Source organism: Plecotus auritus (genome assembly GCF_963455305.1).
Source record: "Plecotus auritus genome assembly, chromosome: 11".
Classification (NCBI taxonomy): domain Eukaryota; kingdom Metazoa; phylum Chordata; class Mammalia; order Chiroptera; family Vespertilionidae; genus Plecotus; species Plecotus auritus.
This window is the reverse complement of record NC_137777.1, coordinates 46,629,713-46,642,821: the sequence shown is the minus strand read 5'-3', so window position 1 is coordinate 46,642,821 and position 13,109 is coordinate 46,629,713. Positions and strand designations below refer to the sequence as shown.

The 13,109-nt window shown below is 44.7% G+C and overlaps 1 protein-coding gene across 1 annotated transcript in view; it reads left to right on the top strand.

Moving 5' to 3' along the window:
* FBXO32 (F-box protein 32) overlaps positions 1-13,109 on the top strand; it is a 35,894-nt gene that overhangs the window by 5,226 nt on the left and 17,559 nt on the right. The window contains exons 2-4 of the mRNA XM_080646356.1: positions 1,693-1,805; positions 2,649-2,698; positions 4,083-4,175. Of these exons, the coding sequence (XP_080502482.1) occupies positions 1,693-1,805; positions 2,649-2,698; positions 4,083-4,175 (256 nt within the window). The remainder of the gene's footprint in view (positions 1-1,692; positions 1,806-2,648; positions 2,699-4,082; positions 4,176-13,109) is intronic.

Here is a 13,109-nt window from a genome sequence, read left to right as displayed (position 1 = left end):
ATATGTGGGATTTAAGCTCTAGGATCTTGTTTGTGGTACATGTGTGCTTCCAGCTGTTCTCGGCCTTAGTACATCATGGATCAGTCAAATGACTTTCCATTTTCCCTTCTCCTCAACCTTGATTGGAATTTCTTGAGTTAGCTTTAAGGACTCAGAGTTCTGCCCTCCCTTTGTTCTGCCCCTCTTCTGCTGCAAGTGGACAAACACACACTCATGTGTGACACAAAGCTGGCCCAAAACATTCACCCTCGGCTTGCGGGAGAAAGTACCTCCAAGCGAGGACATTTCTACAGCAATCTCTCTGAAACCTAAAAACACCCTGACTCTCTGAATGAAAAGGAGAAGGCTAAAGATATTAGGAAGCTCAGTAAATGGTATTAAGCAGGGCCTTGCGAGGGAAGATTAACAAACGATTGGCTATCCATCAAGCTTATCCCAATGAGTTAGACACACTGAGTATATTGTTGGTATTGTCACGTGCAAGCATTTTAGCAAGTTACTCATTGTACTCATTGAAGTGCTATTTGAGAGACCATTGTAGCAACAGGGTACTGGAACTTGCTTCAAACCCTCTTTTCTACCATTTACACAATGTCCACAGATTGGAGAAAATACAGATGTGTCTGATTTGACTCAATCGGTGTTTGTCCAAAAAAAGATATAAATCGAATCACATTTTAAATTTAGCAGAGGAACTCAGGGAATTGTAAAGGACTCTAATATACTGGTGGTGTAGTTTTTTTTAAACCTAATTTATGTTTTACTCCTTGGCATTCCAAAACCCACCTTGCATATACCTACATACCCCATGGGAGTTGGAGAGTTGGGAACCTACCTTCCCATTCTACCTCAGTATTTCTCCTGCTTCCCTTCCGTGGAAACTCTGCAGAGATTGACCTTGAAGGGACATTGTATAGTAGGTCAGAACTCGGTCCAGTCCTCCCAAATGATGGCTCAGCCTACGAGGGAACAGTCCACGTGACCCAGGTTGACCCTGTGATTCCTCCAGTGACCTGGGAATTGGCAGTTCTGTCTTTTCAGCCCTTATGAATGTATGAATTGTGAACTCAGCTTGTTTCCTTTAGGATCCAAGATCCTCACCTCGCAACATGACGCCAGGTGTTAGTCCATTACATGAAAACTAAACAACTAGCTCAGTTCACAAATCATCTCCCGGAAATGGAGTTTGCAAGTCGGGTTTTTGTAAATGTGATCACGTTTTAAAGGCTTATAGAGGCATGCTAGTTTAAAGCAGCTTGGGCGCACTTCCAACAGGAGAATTGTGTGGTAGGTGAATGCTGTCTTTTTGAAAAACAGCTTGGGGTGGGTGCTTTTGCAAAATAAGGGCATTGTGCATTACAGGGATTGCCCCTCTCCTATTCCCTCCATTCATCCTTTTTGCTTAAAGTAATATTGTACTCCCTGTGTGGAGAGTGCAGGGCTGTGTGTCAAATACAATGGCAGGCACTGTTGGGAATTCAAAAGCAGCAGAATCCCCCATCCCTGCCTTCCACTGAGATGTGACAATATCTGATCCTAAAAGAGGGATGTCTGGGCCTGGGTAGACCTCTTTGGAGGGATTTTTATTGTTGTGTTTGAGAAGCGTGTTTTATAACCAGTAAGCTACGTAGGGAAACAGCTCGTGTTAAAGTATATCTGTTACAGCACTTCCTCTCATCTTGTTTTTCCTAGCTACTGCAACAAGGAAGTATACAACAAGGAGAATCTTTTCAACAGCCTCAACTATGATGTTGCGGCCAAGAAGAGAAAGAAGGACATGCTGAACTGCAAAACCAAAACTCAGTGTAAGCCCTTTGTTTGAAGTAAGGACACTGTTGGAAGATGTTATGGTTGGTTTGGGGAGGGGGAAGGGAACCATCACAACTCTTGTTAGACATCTGCCTCGGTGCTTACTGTCATTGACGGAGGACGCTGGGATCTTTGCACTCAGAAACCCGGCTGTGCATTTTACGAGCGAGATTAATGTGTTCTTTCTAGTCTTGTTTATAAAGTCAGTTGCTAGCTGGGGTGTTTTTTTCCTGCTTGTCACTTAATATTTGACATAGATTAATTTAGTTATGATACAGCGATATAGTCAGCTGAATCAATTCCAGCGCATACTTTTATTTTGAACTGTTTTGAGGCTTTGAAAATGATTTGTTTCTCCCTCTTTCCTTGTATAAATATTAGTAACACTTCTAGATGCTGTACGTGAGTATCAAAGGAGAGTATAAAGTTCTATTAATAAGCAGGAATTACAGATCTTTAGTTTAATCCACCTGCACTGCATGGTTCCCTTATGTTATCTGTTTTATTTCTACTTTTTATGACCTTGGATAAGTTGTAGCTTGGCATATAAAACGAACTTGTACTTGGATATTAGATTTTTTTTTTAATTTGGAGCTATGAGACATTAGAGTATCAAAGATTTGGAGTGCTTCAGACAAAGTAAATTACAACTCCAGTATCTACACACTGCAGAAATTGGGCATTTGCAGCCTCTTAGATTATCAGTAGAGTTTTTGTATTTTCTTTTTCTTTTTTTTTTTTTTGTCAAAACTTTTTACACTTTGGGATAAATGAAAAAGAAACAAGTTTAAAATCTTGGGCATGTTCAAACTGGGTATGTTTTCTTATTGTCTCTATAGATTTTCACCAAGAAAAATGGATCTATGTTCACAAAGGAAGTACTAAAGAGGTGAGCATCATCTGTTATTGAAGAGTACGCTTAGCTTTACGCCTTTCCCGACAGAGTGGGGGGAAACTGAGCAACAATGTTATTTCAGATCATGACTGTCCTCTGGGGTGTGGGTGATGGTGACCAGCAGCCCACTAACTAGCCAACCATGACAGTCCAGGGCTCCAGAGAGAGAGAAGCAAAAGTCACTAGTTGCCGCCCCCCAATCATTCAGTAAGATAATATATGTAAAAATATGTATAAAGATGCCCACCTCAAATATATTATGAAGCCGAAGACAGTGCCTCCTTTTTGTTCTAAGATCTCTTTAGATTTCAGCTCAGTTAAGTTTTAGCCCTGGGAGAGCTAATCACTAAATAGAGCAGAATGTTTTTGCCTGATCCGTGTGAGGCACCGAGCTAGATGTAGAAGGGAACAAGACTGTAATTACCACACTTGCATGACACTTTATATAACCCTTTGTGCATACTTTCTCTCTGCACAGGCATTATGTGCTCAGACAACTAGGATACAAGGCAGTAGGAGAGGATGATGGACTTTCTGTCATTGGTTCCCTCTGCGATATGAGACCCCGAAGGGTCAGTGATGTACCTAGATACCCAGAGCTGAGCTGGGACTATGAGTCAGGGCTCTCTACTCCCAGTTCCTTATGGGTTTGTAGGTCAAAGATCAAAACTTGTTTTTTTTAAAAAAAAAATAATATGTTTTCATTTATTTTAGAGAGAGGGTAAGGAAGAGGGATAGAGAGATTAAAAACATTGATGAAAGAGAGACATGGACCGGCTGCCTCCTGCACACCCCCTACTGGGGATTGAGCCCGTAGCCTGGCATGCACCCTGACGGGGAATGGAACCATGACCTCCTGGTTCACGGGTCAGTGCTCAACCACTGAGCCACACCTGCTGGGCCAAAACTTTTTGCTTCTTCATGAACCCTTAAAAACCCTTCTGATGATCAGACTGAGAAAAGTACTGGCGATGCGAGGCAAGGTAGCAGGCAGAGTTGGCAGGTAGGTCTGCTGCTCCTCCCAGGAGTATGTTTCCCTGAAGCAACTGCCACCATCTCACACATCACACATCCAGCTCCTAGCCTTTCCTTGATGAGCAGCTACTTATGAATTTCCCTGGATACTCCATGCAGGGAACAAGGGCCCAGATGGTTCAAGTCACGAAGAGGGGTATTAACCTGTGAGTCACTGACCGGAGCAGCTGTCAGCTCCACTACCCCCATATTTGTGGCTCTCGGGGGGTTCCCAGAAAAGGCATGTCATGGCACAAGAAAGGAGGAAATGGTCATGGTTACCTAGGACAAGCACCAAGTGTATTCTGTCCAGTCTGGGTGTATTGTTCCGGAATAACCTCCGCATCCCTCTTCTCACGTTCAGCGCCATGGTTATTGCACGTTGGGGGAAGCTTTCAACAGGCTGGACTTCTCCACCGCCATTCTGGACTCCAGAAGATTTAACTACGTCGTCCGGGTAAGTCCCAGGAACCCGAAGGCTGACCCAGCCTCTCTCTCAAGTTGAATTGTCTCTCCGGGTTGTCTACAAGTAGTTTCCCCAAAGAAGTAACTTGTTAAGACCCTGAGAACATGGAGGAAAGCAGAAATGGACTCCTCAACTTCCCCCTTCCCAACGTACTTCAAGTTCCTATGTGGATTGTTAGGGTGTCCCTGAGATGGGCCCCGATAGAGGACAGGGGACAGATGGAATGCCAGGATACCTAGTGAGCCACTCCCAGCCCCCATGGGTAAAAGGGAGCACATTGCAGCCAGCAACATTAGCGAGAGAGAATTGAGCAGTCAGCAAGCATTGGCTGGTTTTAAAAACCTTCTGCACCTCTGCCTGCTCCCACTGTCCAAGTCCTTGTCCCAGTGCAGCTGCCCCAAGGCTTTCTGGGTTCCAAACACAACACTGGATGAGTTCAAAGCACCTCAGTGCTTCTTTCCCACGACTCCCTCTCACCTCCACCCTCATATGATAACAGTAGTCAGTCCTGTGTTTACCCGAAACTACCTGTCGGGGTCAGTTGCTTTCCCTTTGTTTTTAATGAGATGTCGCGAAATACCAATGATGGTGATAGAAAAGCAAGTACTAGTAAGTCTAACCACGACCTCCAAGTCAGGGCTTCTTCTTAACTGGTTTATTATTGTGCGTTTTTGTCAGTGGTGCCGCCTCGGAGGTAGCAGCCGTTTGGATTTTAGGCTCAGGAGTAGGAGGGAACATGGGCGTCGGTAGGTTTGGTTTTTATTTTCTTCTTCCCGGGTTGTTGTGCTCCTCCGTGCCATGTCATTGAGTCAGATGATTGCAAAGGCTCAGCCAGAGCGATGACATTCAGGCCCCCTTGAGGCCCGGATCGTTCACCTGTCATCTGGGCAGATGCAGGGCTGCCGTCCCAGCTGACCTGATGAAAACCCAGGCCTCCTTAGAGGGAGGAGCTCTGAGCTGAGCCGGGGCCACATGAGCAGATCTGTCCACTCTTCAGCTGAGCCCTTATTCCAATCCAGAGGTGTTGAAAATAGGAGCCCGTCTCGATGAAACGTTCGTGTCATTCGGTGTGACTCTGTCACTTCAGGGAGGTCACTGAGGCCTGCAGCCCAGTGCAGGCTGGCTGGAGACAGGCCAGGAAGATCTGGACACTGTTGCTAAGAATATGAATAGTTTCCATCCCCTCAGTGTTGGAGCCAGACACCCAGATCTGGTGTCTTCATTACAGACTGGTCAGCAACATGACCAGTTTTCAGATGGTTCTCCTTCCCACCTGTTATTCCTTTCACAAGAAACAGAATTACAGAAAGGATCACAACAGAGAAAATCTGTTTCATGCAGTCGTGCATTATCCTCCTTTATCCTTTCAATAACCCTACAAAGTGTAGGTACTTTTATTATCTCTGTTTAAACAAATGGAGGTATAGCCCAGCAGGCGTGGCTCGGTGGTTGAGCATCGACCTATGAACCAGGAGGGCATGGTTCAATTTGTGGTCAGGGCACGTGCCCAGGTTGCGGGCTCGATCCCCAGTGTGGGGCGTGCAGGAGGCAGCCAGTCAATGATTCTCTCTCATCATTGATGTTTTCATCTCTTTCTCTCCTCCTTTCCTCTCTGAAATTAATAAAAATATATTTTAAAAAATAAACAAATGGAGGTGTAGCAAGATAAAGTGAATTTTCCAAGGTCATGAAGTTACATAAGTACAAAATGAGGATCTGAAACCAGCGCAGTCCACAGTAAGTTTTATGTAAGCAGAGGACTGTCAGTAAAATGGCCCGGGGTCAGAGGATTGAAAGCTCCTACCACCTTCACTGTTTCAGCCTCTCCAAGACTCAGTTTCCCCCTTCGTAAGAGGGACTCAGAATAACCTCCGCTGCACAGGGTGGCTGTGAAACCCAGTAATGCATTATATATGGAAATATTCTGCGGACCAGAAACTATTATGCAAAGTCAGCTACTGATATTCATTGTTAAGTTGATAAAAATGTTTTTTCTACCTTAAAAATAATAGTTAACTAGGAGATCTTGCAGTTGATTAGGACTCAGCACGAAGAACTTGTGTCTGATAGTGTGTAATTGCAAACTGTCTCATGAGCACTTTCTCTTAAATAATTTTGACGTTAGAGAAACTGCCCAATGCGTTCAGAGTTGTTAGGTTCCGAAGTAGTGGAAAAATATTACTGTTTTGGAAAGAACAATCTTTTTTTCCCCTTCACTGTCAGAGCCCTCTGTAATTTGAGAAATAGTATGTTATTTTTATGAAGAGCTTAAAACAGTTTAATGACAGGCACTGCATTTTGAGGCTTTCTTCTGAGGAACTCAATACACTTCTCATATATTCTTCTTATCCTTAAACCAACTTTGCGAAGTGGCTTGCCAGTATCTGCTCCCCATTTACTACTTTGACCTAATGGTTTCTTGATGCTGCAGCGATTTCTTAGTTCCAGTAAGAAGCTGAACCAACTTTGAGGGCCTTAAAAAATTGTTTTATTCTCTTTAAAGGCAAAGTCCATTTTTTAAATATGTTGTGTTCATGCTGGCTGCCATCTCCAGAAAAAGAGAGGCAGAGGGAAGCAAAGAGATGGCCAGCGCTGCTATCTCAGAATGATATGATTTTTATGAGTCAGCACAGGAATTTGTGGAAATTTTGGAACCAAACATTTTAAATATAAATTGCAGAGGTTTTATATTTTTTAATATAAATGGCATTTGTACCCGAACTGAATTCAAGCTACACCTGTTGACATTATCCCCTTCCCCACACACACCCAATGGCTTGAATGCTATTTTGACTGTGAGTTTTAAAGATGATTTAAAGTCTTTAGAAGCAGCAACTTACTCGTTTATGAATGGTCACTTTTTAAAAAATTGTTTACACCATGCCTCAAGACAGACACATTTTGGAAATTCCCCTTGTGGGGGCGTGACTAGAGAGGATCCCAGGAGTTGGGCTGGTGGTGGGGCTCACACTGGGGTAACCACAGGAGGGAAGTGCTGACTGACTCACCCAGGGTCCGGAGAAAGTGAGGATCCAGTAAACTGGGAGGGGTTCAGAGACTGCACTCCCGTGGCTCCATGAAGTGAGCCTGCTGTGACTGTGGCCCCAACCCTGGCTGCGTGTTAGAGTCACCTGCGAAGTGGTCTACAGAAGGCCACCTCAGCTGTGGCTGATGGCATTAGCTGATGTGGTGCCCGGCATGGCTATGAAAATGCATCCACCACGTGATCCCAGTGTGTTTTCAAGTTTGCAAACCAGCTCAGGAACTCCTTGGGGGCCCAAATGGTATATTTTGCACACTAGGTTTTTAAATAGACAGTGAGGCAGGCACACGGGATGCTTTAATGTCAGGATGGCCTTTGACCTGGTCCTCCCAGCTCTCTCTATAGAATGAGACTGTGACCACGTCGATGGTCACCACAGATGCCATGTGCAGACCAGGAAGGTCCTGGAGAAACCTGCCTACCAGTTTCCTGACTGGGATGAACTAACCCCCATAGCTAGCGGATCAGGAAGGACAAGCGAAAGCTGTCCCCTCTCTGTCCCTCTGCAGCAGAGAATCACAGCCTAAACCCATGCTTGTTCTTATTCTGTCCCTGTATTACTACCCCAAGTCCATTTGGATATTTCCAGCAACTTATGCATTCCTACCCCCTCCTGAAAGTCTCTTCCAAAAACATGTTTCAGTTTAAGTTGACTGGCGGTTTGGCAAACAAAGGCTGAAATAGGGCACCATGACTCAAATGCAAACCCAATGCCTTTAATTAAGGGCTTGCTGTTGCCAAGCCCCTGGTGGGGCGTGATGTGCATGGGCAGCCAGCCCCTCTGCCACTGTGACCTTGGATTTAGTGCTGCACACACTCGGTGGCTGGCCTCCCTTGGATGGAGAGTGGCCTCTGCCTCTTGGATCTTAAAACTGATGGTATCTTTTTCCATTGCGACTGAGAAGCTGGGATGAAGGGAAGGTGTCCAGCCCTCGATGGCAACAGAGTCAAAATCGAAAAGCCATGAGCCCATTTAAAAATGGCTCACAGAAATGGTAGGGAATCGTGAGAACCCACTGCAGGGCCCCATCAGCGAGGGCACAGGGCTGTCCAGCAGTGAGTGCCCATCAGACTGCTAGTGATTTCCCAGGACCAAGTCTGCGTCTCTTGGAATTCCTGGCCACCTCAGTCGGAATAAGCATTGAGGTAAGCAGAACCTGCTGTGTCTGGGAGCCCACAGAAGTGGGGACACTCACATACATGAGGTATGACCACAGAAGTGAGGAAGCACGTGTAGAAGTGGGGGGCTACCTGAAGAAGTGAGGGTGCCCACATAACCACAGGAGTCATTGCAGAAGTAGGAGGGTTCCCACAGAAGTGGGGGCACCCAAAGAAACAGGGGAAGGCTGACAGATGAGACAGTGGTATCTTTGACCACGGACTCCTAACAGTAAATAAGTACTGAAAACATGTGCTGTCAATGTACGTATACTCATGAATTCAGCTTGCAAATCACATACCTTTAGAAGGTGCTGATAGTGGTGTCTGCCATTGTGTTGCTGTGAGAACTAAACTGAATACAAACAAGTAAAAGGCATTCAAACAGTGCCTGGTACATGGTATCCGTTGTTGCTGTTACTATTATCTTCAGGGTCCTAATTACAGGCATCAGAAAACTCTCAAAAATGGAAATTAAAGATGAAATAAAATATACAGATTGATTTTTAAAAATTCTTTCCCATCCTACTTTGGAGACTGCTGGATCAAAGGTGTGCCCATTTTTTGTATGACGTTTTTCTTGAGGACTCAGAATCTAAACATATCCCACCACAGGTCCAGAAATACATGTTAGACTAAAAGTCTACCTAGGTTTCTAGGCTAATCCAGGTGCGCAATACAGGGGTTATGCTACACCGGACAGGTGAGCGGAGTTTTAAGTGCCTGTTCAGCAGACTTTTCTCCCATTCATGGAGGGAGGCCCCTGAGAGCATTCGTTCTGAGTTGCTGTGATTGAGGGTAGGACAGAGGGTTATTTTACGTATCTGTGACCCAGGACCCGAAGGCCCCTGGAGTCCACTAAAGAAAGAGCTCTGCACTGGCCAGAAGTTAGCATCCTCCTGCTAGGTCCCCCTACCTAGCTAATTGTTTGGGGCGAATGCTTTCGACTCCCTAAACTGTATTAAACCCATAACCATATCCCTAGCGTTGCCATAGCCATTTGAGAATCATGTAAGACCTGGCCCCTGCTTGTCAGGAGCTTCTGGGCTACTCTGGGGAACAGGGTACAGCTACTGAAGTGGCAAGTTGAGTCTGGTCCTGTTTGCAGCATGGAGAGGGGAGCACTGGAGACAGCATCTTGGAAGAGGCAGAACCTGAGTGTCTCCTTCCTTGAAAGATGGCCAGGTGCAGAGGAAGGTGGAAGGCTTTGCAAGGACAAATGTCCTGAGGAGAAGCCTGAGATGGGAAAGAACGGGAGTGGAAGGGAGTGATGGTGGGCGAGGGGCTGAGGGCCATGTGACATCCAACCTCATAGAATCAGAGGGTAGAGGTGAGGGGCGCTGGAGTAGACGGGGAGTCCAACTTAAGCAGGGTCATTGAGTCAAACAGAGCTGCTCAGACTGATGCAACAGAGAGCAGGATGCCATTGCAAGTTCAAAAATATCTGGATGGATGGAAGGCAGAGGCAAGTTTCTCTCGGCTGAGAATACAATTAATCCGTGTAAACTTGGCCCTCCTTCTTAGGATCTTAACGCCCTCAGTTAGAGAGATGTTTCACTTGCAAATAATATTTACCCAGTCTTGACATGCCTGCAGATTATTAATGTAGCTGAAAAGTTTCCCTCTTCCAGCTTGTCAGTGTTCAAGCTCAAAGTCAGGACAAAACTTTCCAGGTTTTTAACTTGTTTTCAATTTTATTTATCCATTAAATAAAGTACAGAGCACTTGGTGCAGGCAGAGGCATTGCCTGACGTAACCAGGAGTTTATTGCAAGAAACATTATCTTCCTGTGGGCAGCCGGCAGGGGTACTGGGCATGTGAGAAATGGCAGGGGCTTTCTTGAAGCTACTTTTCTACCTTTGATAATCCTGTGGCATGTTTTCCAATCAGACTTAGAATTCAAAGCGCGGAGCACACCGTCATGGGAGATGAAGGGATTTGGGGATAAATTATGTTCTTAATTGTCTGTGCAAAATGGACTGTACTTGGGCAATAGCCTGATGGTTAAGCTTGGTGTGGTTTTGTTTCAAACTAATAGGCAGCTGCTATTTTTTGTTGATGCTTCTGAAGCCCCAGTTATTTAGTGTCCCTCTAGATCGCAGCTCCTTCCCCTACTGGAAAGTATCTGTGATATGTTTGCATTGTAAGTAGAGGGGAGAGGTGGGGCATCAGTCTGGGACCAGACCCCATATGGATACCAGCCTGACAATTCAGACCATCTACCGTTGACCTTGATTGTGTCACTTGACCATCGTGAGGAGCCACCTCCTGTAGAGCAGGAGGAATTTGGGTATACTGTTTCCCAGGTCCCTCCCAACTATAACACTCCTTGATTCTAATCTAATGTATTAACAAACAAATATTGGGTGAGCACCTACCATGTGCCAGGTTGGGGTAGAGGGATAAACAGAACAATCCCTGCTGTCTTGAGATTCAGATCCTAACTAAACAATTAGTAAGTAAGTAAACAAGATCATGTCAGAAATGTATAAGATGGAACAATGAAGAACAATGAAACCATAGTAAGACAAAGATGGCTACTGGGAGGTTTCCATTATAGAATGGTGGGGGAAGGCGGCTCTGGGCAGGTGACATTTGAACTGAGACCTGAGAGGTAGGATGAAGCCAGCACGTGAAGACAGGCAAGGGCGAAGGCTGGGAGGTGGGAATGAGCCTGTTTGGGGAACCTATGGCAGGCTGTGTGGCCAGAGCGGAACGAACTGGGGAAGCACTGTGCAAAATGAGGCTGGAGAAGGAGCAAGAACCAGTTCAGGGAGGACCTTGCCATTCATGGGAAGGAGATTGGATTTTTTTTAATGCAAAGGGAAGCCATTTGAGGGTTTCAAGCAGAGAAGTGACATGAGCTGATTTATTGGTTAAAGATAAACTGAAGGGAAGAGAAGAGAGGAAACCTGCTTTTTCTGTGGGTAACGTGAGGTAGGAGGGAAATCTCTTTTCTGCCCATTTATCTTCAAAGTGTGGGTGATACCCACTCCGAGATTCGCTAGATGCTGTTGCTTGCAACTAGAATTTTCTCCTACATGTCCAAACGAGCATGAGCCAAAGCACAGGGGCAGGATGTGGTTTTGTTATGCGGTGACCACCCTCCCTTCCTCCGGTGGCCAGAACCATCCCTGTTACTGCACAGCTAGTCGCTGCAAATCATGCTACATACCCCACAACCCACACGGTGATGACACCATGGAATTCAGGAGGAGCCGAGAACTGTCCTCCTCCTCCCCCTCCGCCCTCCTGCCTCTCCTTAAACACAGCCACAAATACCCGGCACCTGGGCTAAAATCTGCCCAGCAGAAACCAACAGCCACTTCCAAACAAGACATTTTCCTCCACTCTCCTGTTCTCTTGTGGCAAAGAATCCAGTTGGCTAAGCCATCTTGGTAAATCAATGGCTAAATACAATTCTACTCTCCTAGGCACATAGCTCCCTTGACAGAGAAATTAATAAATCCTGTCCTCTTGACCATGAATTTCACACAGTACTACCTACTTGTTGGTTCTGGGCCTATTTTTCATGCTGATATGAAAAATGGGTCTAAAAGGTTTACCCAAGGCTAATAAAGGTGTTATTAACACTTTCTGGGTATTATTTCTCCCTTAATGTTAAAAGCTGATTACCTGTCACAAGGTCATATTGATATAAAATTTCCAGACTCTGTTTCCCAGAACATAACCATACATGGCATTACTACTGATTTTAGAGTAAAGTTTAGATGCAAATTTGATTGGCCTTGAGAAACTGAAGTTTTGAAGCTATCAAAATACATGTCTTCTGTTAGACATATCTGGGCTCAAGTGCTGGCTCCATCACTTACTACTGCTGGTATGTCTTAGGTGAGCTACATAACTTCTCTGAGCTGCAGTAGCCTCTACTGTCAAATGGAGAACCCATCCCCATTGGGTTACCATTGAAGCTTAAAGGAGATCACACATGTAAAGTGCTCAGCACAGTTACTGTCATGTAATAAACATCCTTTATTATTATTAGCTAAATAAGACTTCATGGTAGATGCACCTATGTAAGTCATAAAATGTATCAACATTAACTTTTATTAACAGAGAGGGAGATATTAAATGTATCACAAACAAAATAAAAATGACATAAAGGAATATTAAAATTTTGAAAGCATTTAAGCAGTTGGTTGACAATACGTAAAATTGAAATAGAGTTCTAAAAGTCTTTAAACCAACAATAATTTTACCTAGTAATATTCTCTGTATTATAATAATAATAATTTATTGAGCCCTAACCGGTTTGGCTCAGTGGATAGAGTGTCGGCCTGCGGACTGAAAGGTCCCAGGTTCGATTCTGGTCAAGGGCATGTACCTTGGTTGCAGGCACATCCCCAGTAGGGGGTATGCAGGAGGCAGATGATCGATGTTTCTCTCTCATCGATGTTTCTAACTCTTTCCCTCTCCCTCTCTGTAAAAAAATCAATAAAATATTTTAAAAAATAATAATAATAATAATTTATTGAGTATATTCTTGGTACCAGGCCCTATTATGAGTGCTTTATGAACACATTTTATCTTCACAGCAACTCTGAGATAGGAAATATTATTATGCATGTTTTGTGGATGGGGAAACTGAGGCAGGCAGTTTGGCTCTGCAGCCCTCACTCTTGAACTCTATGATATATACGGCAGAAGTTGGCAAACTAGGATGCAAGGGCCAAATATGGTCCCCCCACCTGTTTTTGTAAATA